Source organism: Ascaphus truei, chromosome 22, assembly GCF_040206685.1.
Source record: "Ascaphus truei isolate aAscTru1 chromosome 22, aAscTru1.hap1, whole genome shotgun sequence".
NCBI classification, from domain to species: Eukaryota; Metazoa; Chordata; class Amphibia; order Anura; family Ascaphidae; genus Ascaphus; species Ascaphus truei.
In genome coordinates, this window is record NC_134504.1 from 12306297 (window position 1) to 12318715 (window position 12419).

The 12419-nt window shown below is 49.5% G+C and overlaps 2 protein-coding genes across 2 annotated transcripts in view; both read left to right on the forward strand.

Moving 5' to 3' along the window:
• The window catches only part of RAC3 (Rac family small GTPase 3), a 17081-nt gene extending 11657 nt beyond the window's left edge, over nucleotides 1–5424 (forward strand). The window contains exons 6-7 of the mRNA XM_075579728.1: nucleotides 4835–5026; nucleotides 5153–5424. Of these exons, the coding sequence (XP_075435843.1) occupies nucleotides 4835–5026; nucleotides 5153–5424 (464 nt within the window). The remainder of the gene's footprint in view (nucleotides 1–4834; nucleotides 5027–5152) is intronic.
• A 2688-nt stretch (nucleotides 5425–8112) lies between these two features.
• On the forward strand, nucleotides 8113–10788 carry ALYREF (Aly/REF export factor). The gene is made up of 6 exons (XM_075579996.1): nucleotides 8113–8489; nucleotides 8970–9101; nucleotides 9515–9662; nucleotides 9750–9813; nucleotides 9891–10074; nucleotides 10347–10788. The coding sequence occupies exons 1-6, from the start codon at nucleotides 8259–8261 to the stop codon at nucleotides 10359–10361; spliced, it is 774 nt and encodes a 257-aa protein (XP_075436111.1). The 5' UTR covers nucleotides 8113–8258; the 3' UTR covers nucleotides 10362–10788.
• The last annotated feature ends 1631 nt before the right edge of the window (nucleotides 10789–12419 follow it).

Sequence of the window (12419 nt, forward strand, 5' to 3'; positions counted from 1 at the left end):
GGGGGGATATGGAGGGTCACAGTGAGGAGTGGGTAAGGGGTGATATGGGGAAATCACAGTCGGGGTGCAGGTATATGGGTGGTCCACAGTGAGCGAGGGACTATGGGGGTATCTCAGTAAGGGGAGGGATATGGGGGGTCACAGTGAGGGGAGGGATACGGGAGTCACAGTATGGGTGTGGGATATGGCGGGAAACTCACAGTCGGGGCCAGTATATGGGTGGTCACAGTGAGGGGAGGGATATGGGGGTATCTCAGTGAGGGGAGGATATGGGGGTATCTCAGTGAGGGGAGGGATATGGGGGTCACAGTGAGGGGAGGGATATGGGAGTCACAGTGAGGGGAGGGATATGGGAGTCACAGTAAGGGGTGGGATATGGGGGACACTCACAGTCGGGGCAGTATATGGGGGGTCACAGTGAGGGGAGGGATATGGGGGTATCTCAGTGAGGGGAGGATATGGGGGTCACAGTGAGGGGAGGGATATGGGAGTCACAGTAAGGGGTGGGATATGGGGGACACTCACAGTCGGGGCAGCACCCGTTAAACGCCATGCGACAGATTCCACAGTTCTCATCGTTGGCCACCCAGAGCCAGGAGGCGACTCCGTTCCAGCCCTTAATATGGATCTTCATAATGTCAGTGACACGTCACTGTGGCACAGAAGCCGCCATATTTATTACTCCCATATTATTTATTGTGATCCCCTCCGTTTCCTCTCCAATCACTCGCCTCCTCCCGCGGCGGGTATCGATTGCTCCGGTCTGCACATCGACCTGCTCGGGGATCGGTCAGCTGGGCTTCCCGCAGGCGTTTGATTGGTTAAGGTGGTTTTCCGTCTCATGCCCACGTGAAGCATTTGGCGGACATGTTGGATTTGGGCAATACGCACACGCACACGCCCCCCGCAGTGTTACCCTAATAGTGACACAGACCCCCCAGTGTTACCCTAATAGTGACACAGCCCCCGCACTGTTACCCTAATAGTGACAGCCTTGCAGTTACCCTAATAGTGACAGAGTCCCCAGTGTTGCCCTAATAGTGACACAGACCCCCCAGTGTTACCCTAATTGTGACACAGCCCCCGCAGTTACCCTAATAGTGACAAAGAGTCCCCAGTGTTACCCTAATAGTGACACAGACCCCCCCCCCCCCCCCCAGTGTTACCCTAATAGTGACACAGACCCTCGCAGTGTTACCCTAATAGTAATACAGACCCCCCCCCGCAGTGTTACCCTAATAGTGACACAGACCCTCGCAGTTACCCTAATAGTGACACAGACCCCCCCGCAGCTTTACCCTAATTGTGACACAGACCCCCGCAGTGTTACCCTAATAGTGACACAGACCCCCGCGGGTCACACATGCCACTCCACAGAACTCTGACCTCACAGAGCCATACGCACACTCCATTGGTTCAGACAACTTAGGGCAGTGAGCCTTAATATGTCCCGCCTCCCCACACTCAAAACAAACAATTGGCCCAGTTCGGTCTCGAAACCCTCTCAGAGATTTAGAGTTTCTGTCCTTATCCAGGTTTTCTTCCAGTCCCCCAAACCGTGCGGACGGCCGCGGGTCATTGTTCCAGCGCCGGCTTCTAATGTTCGTGTTGGGCCGCGGGTTTTGGTTTGTGTGAGAGAACGTGGAGCGTGACAGTTCACGGGTGGCTAGAAAACGTTCCACTGCGCCGACCATGGCATCATAAGTGAGGGGATCTCCTTGTCCCACCCAATGTCAGTGGTCCTGGGGTAATGCTCGAATGAAGCGGTCCAACACCACCATCTCAAGGATCCGGGTTGGGTTATAAGCTTCTGGTTTTAGCCACTTTGTCGCTAGATGCATCAAATCCCATAACTGGGATCTGGGTGACTTCTGTTCCTGGTATCTCCACGTATGGAACCTTTGTGCACAGACTGCGGGAGTCACTCCAATCCTTGCAAGAATTTTGCCTTTTAGACGGTCATAATCTGCTGCGGCTTCTTCGTCGAGGTCACAATATGCTTTTTGGGCTTCCCCTAGAAGAAAGGGTGCGATAATCCCGGCCCATTTGGGGCGTGCCCAACTTTGCCGGGTAGCGATTTGCTCAAAGGACCGTAGGTATCCCTCGACGTCATCTTGCGGCGTCATCTTCTGCAGGTATAGGTTTGCCCGGATGGGCCGCACCTCGGCTGTACCGGGCGGGACCATAGTAATCTGGGCCAGGCGTTGAACCAGCCCGCTCTGTGTTCCTGTGATAACGCCAAGCTGGGCTGCAAGTATCTGGTTTGTCTCACGTTGTGCCACTGTGTGTTCCTGTTGAACAGAGGTGCTGTGTAGTTGGGCCTTCACATCGTCCTCCATACTGACAGTAACAGTCCGCACAGGATCCATCAGTCGCAATGTGCAGCTCTGTCCCTGTTACAGGGTGTTCATCATCCCACTTCTGACACCACATGTGGCAGGATGACCGTGGTTAGTGAGGAGGCAACACAGTTCTTCTGGTGAAATAATATGCTGGTGGTTTTATTTGTCCAAAAATATAACAAAACAATGGGTGCTCTGTATAAGAAAAACATAAACCAAAAGCCTATCCCCTCTATGGAAACTAACTAAACAAAGTTAAGTCTATCTACCTGGCTGGTTAGCTAAACTAGACCAGACCAACAATATTTGGTAACACCACTTGGCTCTTCACCTGGGAGCTTTATTCCATTCGGGACAGCATAAGTATGAGCAGCGTGTGTCTCTCTGTCGTGTGTCTCTCTGTCCTATGTCCTCTTCCTCTTTTTAAAAGCAGGTGAGCTCACTTAATTAGGATTACCTGTGGCCTGTCTAACTAGGGGAGTTAACTCATTGCATACTGGAAAGCAGGCATAATGCAACCTCCTACTAATATATACAGAATCTATGAATGTCACATACCCTAATAGTGACCCTGACCCACAGTGTTACTCTAATAGTGACACTGACCCGCAGTGTTTCTCTAATAGTGACACTGACCCGCAGTGTTAGGCTAAAGCCCCGCTGCCTCAGACCACGCGCCCCCACAGCAGAAGTTAATTTAACTCCACCAAAGTCTCCTGTGTGCTTCCTCTATTACCAATACCTTCTCATTAAGAGACGGATAGATTCTTATGGGATAGAAGGAGTACTTGAACTTTCCAAAACAAGAGGATCAACAAGAGTCAAAATATAATAAACTCCTTGTAACAGGGACATATCCCTGTTTAAATAAAGCTGCCTCTAAATGGTCTGAGGAATCCAGCAGGGAGCTGGTTAATTGCAGCCAGTCAATTAACCAGTCTCCACCTGGCTAATCAGAGCTGTAGAAAAGCCTCCTGTGGGAAACTGCTAAGAGACACTCCTTAGCACACAACTGTGCTGACACAGGAGAGCAGACAGACTCCTTAGCACACAATTGTGCTGACACAGGAGAACGAGGACTCCTTAGCACACAATTGTGCTGACACAGGAGAACGAGGACTCCTTAGCACACAACTGTGCTGACATGAGGAGAGTGTTTTGAGCACACACCAAGGCACCAGACAACTATCCAAAACCAGCGACTGACCTGAAGGGCCACCTGCCTTGAGATACCCTTTTGAGACTTTGGGGTGATAGGCAGTCTTGCAGTTAGGGACTGGGAAGTGAGTTAGCCCTTACATAAATGTTTCATTTCCCACAAATCGGTCTCCCTGAGTGTACATCTGCACAGGTCTCTTACATATGGTGTTAGAAGTGGGATGAAAGGTGGCCCTTGAATTTCAAAGGGGCCCTAGAGACTGCCTGGGTTTTTTTTGTGGTTTTACCTGCATACAGTTCCTGCAACAGCCTGAGCAACACAACAAAGAACAGAAGTGACCAGAATTAAAGGGCTAAGCATCAAGGCAGGAAATCTACACAGCACTGGAGAAAGCCAAAATGCCACAGCTGACTGGGGGGACTGCGACAGACAGTGACCCACACAAGGGACTGATGCTGTGACCAGACCAGAGTCTACCCCACCACTTGTGAAAAAAACCATGGGTTTTTGAAATGGTCGCCCAGCTGAAGTTAAGCACAGACTCTGTAAGAATGGAGAAGAAAATTCAGATTTGACTGACCACAAAAGAATGAAAAGCTGCATGAGCTAGAAAAAATAAAGAAATTATTGGAAGATGAACAGGAGCAACGCACACAAGCAGAGCACCTACTAAAGAGCCAACTGCAAGGTCTGCGTACGCACCTACAGAATGCCGAAGAGAAGCAGCGATGTCTGCAGGAAGAAAATCTGCAGGCTGCTAAAGAAGTACAAGTGCTGTAGGAACGTCTTATTACCCAGTGTGTCCCCGCAAAGCAGCATGAGATACTGAAGGCTACCCTGAGCATCACCAGAGCATCGCTGGAGGCCAAGCTTAGAGGCCAGGTGACTCAGTACAAGAGGGAGCACAAGAAGGTCCCGAAACTGAAGCAAGAGCTAAACTTGTTCAAAAGGGAGAGAAGCAGCAGAGTCATTCAGAAATACTACAAAGCTCTTGTCCAAGCAAGGTAGGAAAGATAAATGTATCTGCGCAAACGCTCTGCAGCGCTCACCATACAGGCGGCCTACAGAGGAACGAAAACGTGTCAGCTAAATCACCAGAATAAAGCAGCCTGCCTTCTCCAATCCATATGGAGAATGCAACGACAAAGAAAGAATGATGAACATGTGAAGCAGTGTGTAATTTTACTTCGGTCAAATGTTAGGAAGTGTCTACAGCAAAGATACTACAAAAAAATGAAGGAATCTGCTGGTGTGATTCAACCCAGATATAGGTTCTACATCACAACCAAGCACGCTGTGCGTTGCTATAAGCTCACTCGCAATGCCATCTCAGTGCTACAATCGGCTTTCCACACAATTCAGGAAAGAAGAACCGAATTACGACTGAAAAGCCACATACAAATCCAGTCAGGCTACCGGGCCCACATGGCCGAATCCAGATTCCTCACGATGGAAATAGCAGCTATAAAGATTCAGTCTTTGGCTAGAATGAGGCAGAACTGTTTCGGTGATCACACCCCTACAGGTACAATACTAGTTGTCTACAAAAAAGAGAGGCCATGGGTAACGGTTAGGTGTGAGAACCACAACCAAACTGATGATGTACTGGAATCTAAGTATCGTGAACCACACGCACATGACCTCTCTACAGATGAGGGGGTCGTGCTTGCTGCTGATTGGCCCGTGATGAACGAGAAAGCTATAGACCAAGGTCCGCTGGTACTGAAGAAGCTTCAAAACGGTGCTACTATAGCAGTGATACCGCGCCAGACATCACTTGGGAGTTCCCCACACATTGAAGAATTGGTCAGCGTAAAAGAGGTAATACGTCAAGACAAGAAGTCTGCTGACTACCAAAACGGAGATGCCACGGGGAGTCACCCAGAATGGATAAAGACTCCGCCCAGGTTGAACCACCCGTGATTATGGCTACTGAACCCGATGCAGGTGGTCACCCTAAACTCAGGGAAGAAAAGATCGCCCGACGCATGGGAAAACTCCTGACCAAGCATTCAGAAGAAGAAAGACTGTGCTTGGGAAAAGTCCTCCTCGAGGGACTGAAGAGTGCTGATCTCAAGCACCTTCTTGAGGAGACACGACTAACCTGGAGAAAAAGCTCCAATCCCAGCGGGACTGAGGGATCTCTTCCTCCATCCACTCTCATTTGAGGCGGGATATCTTGAGTGAGAGTGGAAGGATGGGCTTTAGCCGTGGTTAGCCTGAGCTTCCCACAAACAGGGGAGGTATGTAACAGAGACTTATCCCCGTTTAAATAAAGCTGCCTCTAAATGGTCTGAGGAATCCAGCAGGGAGCTGGTTAATTGCAATCAGTCAATTAACCAGGCTCCACCTGGCTAATAAGAGCTGTAGAAAAGATCCTGCTAAGAGACACTCCTTAGCACACAACTGTGCTGACACAGGAGTGCAAAGAGACTCCTTAGCACACAATTGTGCAGACATGAGGAGAGTGTCTTGAGCACACACCAAGGCACCAGACAACTATCCAGATCCAGCGACTGATCTGAAGGGCCATCTGCCTTGAGATACCCTTTATGAGACTTTGGGGTGATAGGCAGGAAAGGGGCTTTTCCTCCCAGTCTTGCAGTTAGGGACAAGGAAGTGAGTTAGCCTTTACATAGGGATAGGTGTTTTTTTTATTTATTATGTTTTGCTTTAAAATGTTGTTTAAGTGACAGGTCAAATAACGCCATGGTTTAATTTCCACTAAATCGGTCTCCCTGAGTATACCTCTGACCAGGTCTCTTCACCCCTAAGCTGAGACCACTGCTGAAGTCCTGGACGAGGTCGATCCCCCTTCCCCCCGAGACAACAGGAGGAGGAATATTCTTTTACTAAAATGAGACTTTTTGAGTAGGCCGCAATAGAATTTAAGTCCAAGCTGTTTGATTACAGTTAGACGTTGCCCAGCTTGCCTCTGGTATAGTGACCCTGAAGCGGTTGCGTCAGAAAACGCACTCCCGCCAATATCCCCGTTTGGCCTCCCATCTCCCAATTCTTGGAGTCAGGAAGGAATTTATTTTTCCCCTTATGAGATATCATTGGATGATGTGACTCTGGGGTTTTTTGTTTGCCTTTCTCTGGATCAATAAGTAAGTATAGATATAGGATAAAGTATCTGTTGTCTAAATTTAGCATAGGTTGAACTTGATGGACGTACGTCTTTTTTCAACCTCATCTACTATGTATCTATATGAAACTCCCGGACCTTGGGCTAGGATGTCGCGCCATCCTAACCAAACTACCCCCCCCCCCTATTTGTTTTTTCCCTACCTTTTCCTCTCAATACAGTCTTCCTAGGTATCCCACGATACACATACAGGTGGTCTTCGCTATACGATGGTCCGTTATCCGTCGAATGGCTTATCCGACGCCGGATAATACAGTCCGCTGAGCACATTATCTGATGTCGGAACGGGTTATCTCACGCTCACCGTCGCTTATTAACATAGGATCCGCAATCCAACGGCGGTTTGCGGGACGGATTCCGGCGGATAACCGAGGACCGCCTGTATGTACAGGAACCTTCTCCCGTGGTGAGGCTATGTGGGTTATTTATATCCCAAATTCTATTTTACAACTGGGCCATTATGGTACATTATGGTAGATAAGGGAATCATCATTATCTCACATAACATGAGAGGACTTAACGGCCCAAACAAAAGAAAGACAGCATGCATGGACTACAAGAATATGAAGGCAGACATTTTATTGCTGCAGCGGTAGAAAACAAAATGGAGCAGCAATACTAATTATAGGGGGAGACCTCAATATAGCATTACATTATCTACTAGATAGATCAGGGAACTCTCTGATTCAGTTAGACCCCCAAAGGTGAAAGCAGTAGTAAATCATCTTAATACCTTACTCGGACTGTACTCCATAGTGGACTCTGGGAGATATGCATACCCAGGCCTTAAGGACCATTCCTTCTACTCAAACACGCATGGGTTATATTCACGTATCAATTATATATTCATCTCGTGACAGGCATTTCCATTAATTCTCTTGTCTAGGATACACCCCATAACATGGTCAGACCACAGCCCAGTAGAGATTTGCATTAAAAACTGTCAGAGGCCAATGTCAATGCATTCATTGAGATTAAACAATGTAATTCTCACCAACCCAGACACAACACTACAAATGTCAGACACATTAGAATTCCTCTTCACAACTAACACAGCACATGGGGTAGACCTGAGCTTGGCATGAGTGACCCATATTAGGCATATATAAGAGGAGCCTCCATATCACCTCACTAAGGCCTTATCACCTCACTGAGGCCATATCCCCTCACTGAGGCCATATCCCCTCAATGAGGCCATATCCCCTCACTGAGGCCATATCCCCTCTCTGAGGCCATACCCCCTCACTGAGGCCATATCCCCTCACTGAGGCCATACCCCCTCACTGAGGCCATATCCCCTCACTGAGGCCATATCCCCTCACTGAGGCCATATCTCCTCACTGAGGCCATATCCCTTCACTGAGGGAGAGACAAGGGGGGAGGAGGAGGAGAGAAGTATGTGTGTGTGGCACAGTGAGGCGTGAACCGCATAACCGCGGTGCGTTTCGCAGACAGGAAGTGACGCAGAGCGGTGGCGTGCGTGGGGCGGGGCTTTATAAGCGCGGCTCATACCGGGCGTTGTATTGTTGTTAGCGGAAACTTCGACGTAACTCGCGCGCCACACCCGAGCACGCCGCCGCCACCAGCGCACCGGACACCCGCCGCCGCCATGGGGGACAAGATGGACATGTCCCTGGACGATATCATCAAGATGAACCGGAGCCAGCGAACCGGGGGCCGCGGAGCCCGGGGAGGCCGGGGCGGGGGGGGGGCAGGCCGCGGGGGAATCGGAGGCCGGATGGGAGGAGGCCGGGGAGCCGCCGGAGGAGGAGCAGGGCCGCTGCGGACCAGGCCGATGCTGAGCCGGGGCGGGAGGGGGCGGCCCGCACCGTATAGCAGGGTAAGGAACCAACGGGGGGGCACAGGCCCGCACCGTATAGTGGGGAACGGGACCGGGAGTGGGGGGGTGGAGTCCGGCCCTTTCCCTATAGAGGGGAAGGGGACTGGTTGCTTAGAAAAGGCGGGAGTGGGGGGTGGGGTGTATGAGTCGGTGTGAGCGGGGTACTCTGTCCCGGGTCAGTAAGGCTTTGTTTATTTAGCGCCCGCAGGGGCAATACAATAGGGCGGGGAATACAATAGGGCCTGAAATCCCTGGCCCGGAGAGCTGACACTCCAAGCCCTGGGCTGGTGTCCCGTCTCTATTACATTAGCGATGGCTTATCTTAATGTCCGATTCTATAAGGCTGTGACTCAGAAACAGCAGTGGTACTGTGCACTGGCAGAGTATAGTATGTATTGGGGTGCAAGGCCTGGTTCGTATAGATCTATATCCTGACATGGCTGCTTGAGGTAACCGCTCTGTCCCCCTTTTGTCTTTCAGCCGAAGCAGCTTCCAGACAAGTGGCAGCACGACCTGTTTGAGAGCGGGTTTGGTGCTGGAGCTGGTGTGGAGACTGGAGGGAAACTGCTGGTGTCCAATCTGGATTTTGGGGTGTCTGATGCAGACATTCAGGTGAGTGTCTAATGGGGTACACATTGCTGGGATTTAGCATTATGCACACACCGAGGCGTAGCACACAGTGGCAGTAACACGTGTAGGGTTTCTTTCTGGGTTATGCTGGGAAAATGCGGAGACTTGAGGAGCATAACACATCGGTCCAGTCTTGCTTCAGGCCTCTACACCTGGGGCGGCCAACTCCAGTCCTCAAGGTCCCCCAACCGGTCAGGTTTTCAGGATATCCCTGCTTAGAAAGACTGCCACTGATTGAGTATTGCTGAAGCAAGGGTATCCTGAGAACCTGACCTGTTGGTGGCCCATGAGGACTTGAGTTGTCCACCTCTGCTCTATAGTCTACCCGCTGCATTGTTCTGTGCAATGGAGCCACAGTGTTTGTGGGTTTAGAGCTTGTTTGTTTTCTTTCTCAGGAGCTCTTTGCAGAGTTTGGCACCTTGAAGAAAGCGGCGGTGCATTACGACCGGTCCGGCCGGAGTTTAGGAACCGCAGATGTGCACTTTGAGAGAAAGGCGGATGCTCTGAAAGCCATGAAGCAGTATAATGGGGTCCCCTTAGATGGTGAGTTCCTTGGGGCAGATCATTGATCTGGCTGCTGGGGCCTCTGGGCTGCTGGTCCTCTAGCCTCACATGTTTTTTGTCCTGTAGGTCGGCCCATGAACATTCAGCAAGTCACATCACAGATAGAAGCACAGAGAAGACCTGTACAGAGGTGAGGCTGGGTCTGTAGCTGCTGGATGGGGTCCATGGGAAGATGGGTCCAGTGTGTAACTGTATTTTGTTTCCCAGTCTGAGCAGGGGGGGTATGACCCGGCCACGAGGGGGACCTGTAGGATTTGGTGGCGGCGGCGGTGGAAACAGACGTGGCAGAGGAGGAAATAGAGGCCGTGGAAGAGGAGGAGCTGGGAGGAACCCAAAGCAGCAGCTTTCAGCAGAGGAGCTTGATGCACAGCTTGATGCCTACAATGCACGGGTGAGTGAGGACTTGATACAGTGGGTGGAGGGGGGCTTCCCAATATAGAGTAGTAAAGACTAGCTGCTATATATGGACAATGCACTCTGTCCTGGGGGGGTTGTTTAAATATAATTTTGGGGGCTGTCGGGTGTGTTTGCACAGTTGATGCTGCAGCTGCTCTATTTCTGTGATCACAGCTGCATTTGGGGGGTGGGGCGATGGGATGAAGTGCTATTTGGTTGCTCTTCCTCTTGGCATAAAGTGACACAGATCTCTTACTCTCCCTGCAGATGGACACCAGCTAATCTCACAGGAAGGATCTGTTGTCCCTGGATCCCCAGCTCCCGTCTGGGCAGACATCTTTCTACCGACCGATCTGTTTTGCTTTTATTTCCAATAGGTTTTAAACTCATGTAAAGTTGCAAACTTTTTTTTTTTTTATTCTGGAGCAGACCTGTTTTGTACGGAGTTATTTTTGGGATAAATTTTACTGGTTACATGTGGGGGAGAGAGGGGCTTTACACTACTTCCTCCATAATAAGAGTCCAAGTCATGTTATTTTGTTGCTGTTTTGGGGTAAGGTTGAGGGCACATTGTGTGCATTCTGAGCTTGGCAGCTGTGAAGGCTAGCTCAGGCGTACGAATGTTTAATGCAGTTTTATCAGAATATCTCCTTTTTTTTAAAGGGGCTAGGGAAATCTAATGTGACCATTAAATCCCACTGGGTCTGCATATCTTGTTTCTGTCTTCTTTTAATCATGACACTAGCAGTATGAGTGCATGGGTTCTGTGTGGAGGTTTCTCACAAGTGCTGGATAAATATTCTATAGAATATAATAGGGAAAATGTTGCACACATCACAAAATGAGAAATTCTGATACCTGTGATGTCTGTCTAACTGGACGAGGCCCGCTGCAATCCAAGTACAGGAGACACAGGGAAGGCCCGCTGCAATCCCAGGTACAGGAGACACAGGGAAGGCCCGCTGCAATCCCAGGTACAGGAGACACAGGGAAGGCCCGCTGCAATCCCAGGTACAGGAGACACAGGGAAGGCCCGCTGCAATCCCAGGTACAGGAGACGCAGGGAAGGCCCGCTGCAATCCCAGGTACAGGAGACGCAGGGAAGGCCCGCTGCAATTCCAGGTACAGGAGACACAGGGAAGGCCCGCTGCAATCCCGGGTACAGGAGACACTAGAAAGGAGTAGAGGCTCTACGGATTTAATAAATTTAAAATTATTGAAGCGTCCAGGTTTTGTCTGTCGCAGCAGCTTTTGTGAAGGCGTCAATGCTACTCCATGACAAAGGCAGCTGTGACAGCCGACATGTTGGGACACTTGGTTGGCTTCAATATATATTTTTTGTATTTATGAAATCCATAGAGCCTCTACTACTCATCAAATATTCTATAGCCCATAAGAAATTCAACATTTGCGCTAATGTGTTGGCTAGGTTTAGAATAACCTTTTAGAAGCTCCCACTAACAACAATGGGGTGTCTGTTCACCGTTCCTCCTGACCATCTATTTTTATTTTAACCTCCTGGACACTGTCATATTTTACTGAACAAAGCCTTGGATTTTGGAAAGGGCCAGAATAGCGACTAAATGGAAAAAGCAAACAAAAGTTGATCAGTGTGTAATACTGCTTTCACATGTCCTGTGAGTTCACATGTCCATCAGTAGCTGTGTCCTGTGTCTCCTGTGTGACTTTACATGTCGGTCAGTAGCTGTCTCCTGTGATTACATGTCTGCCTGGTGTAGGGAGTGTGTCCAGAGAGCTGTATCACTGTCAATTTCAGAGCTCAGCTAATTTAAAACACAGAACCTACTTGTATATAGACACCGAATGACAGACAGATGGTAGGTATAGTCTTTAATTTGCCTTTAGTATTTTTGCAAATATTGGTTTATATACTGACCTGATGGTGTTTTCCCAGCTTTGTATTAATGGGAAGGCTGTGCGTGGCCTGGAGAAGGGATAACTAATAATCTCCCAGCAGAGCTGGTGATACTAAAGTGTACACTGCAGTTTCATTAGTGTTAAGTGTTGGACCTGGTGAAATGTAATTGCGTTGACGGTTGTGAAACACTGCGGACCAATATTGGGGTTAAATGCATCGTGTGCTGAGCAAGAGTTGAGGGCTGAGGAGCTCATGGAGCCGCCATCTTTACTGTGATCCCTACTAGTTCACTCGCCAGGGCTCCTCATAGTGAGTTATTCAGATTCAAATCACCCGCACACAGAATATTTTGATATCACTAATCGCACAATATGAAGGGTCAGTGTGAAGTAATGTAATGTACTACACGTGGTGATCGCACAAGCTTCATTCAAGCGGGACTGGGCAGCGCCATCTTGTTA

Bases quoted from the DNA above. Each gene is read 5' to 3' on its own strand.
- ALYREF (XM_075579996.1), top strand. From the start codon at position 8,259: ATGGGGGACAAGATGGACATGTCCCTGGACGATATCATCAAGATGAAC. The intron at 9,102-9,514 runs GTGAGTGTCTAA...TTTCTTTCTCAG, and splicing joins TGTCTGATGCAGACATTCAG to GAGCTCTTTGCAGAGTTTGG. The intron at 9,814-9,890 runs GTGAGGCTGGGT...TTTGTTTCCCAG, and splicing joins CAGAGAAGACCTGTACAGAG to TCTGAGCAGGGGGGGTATGA.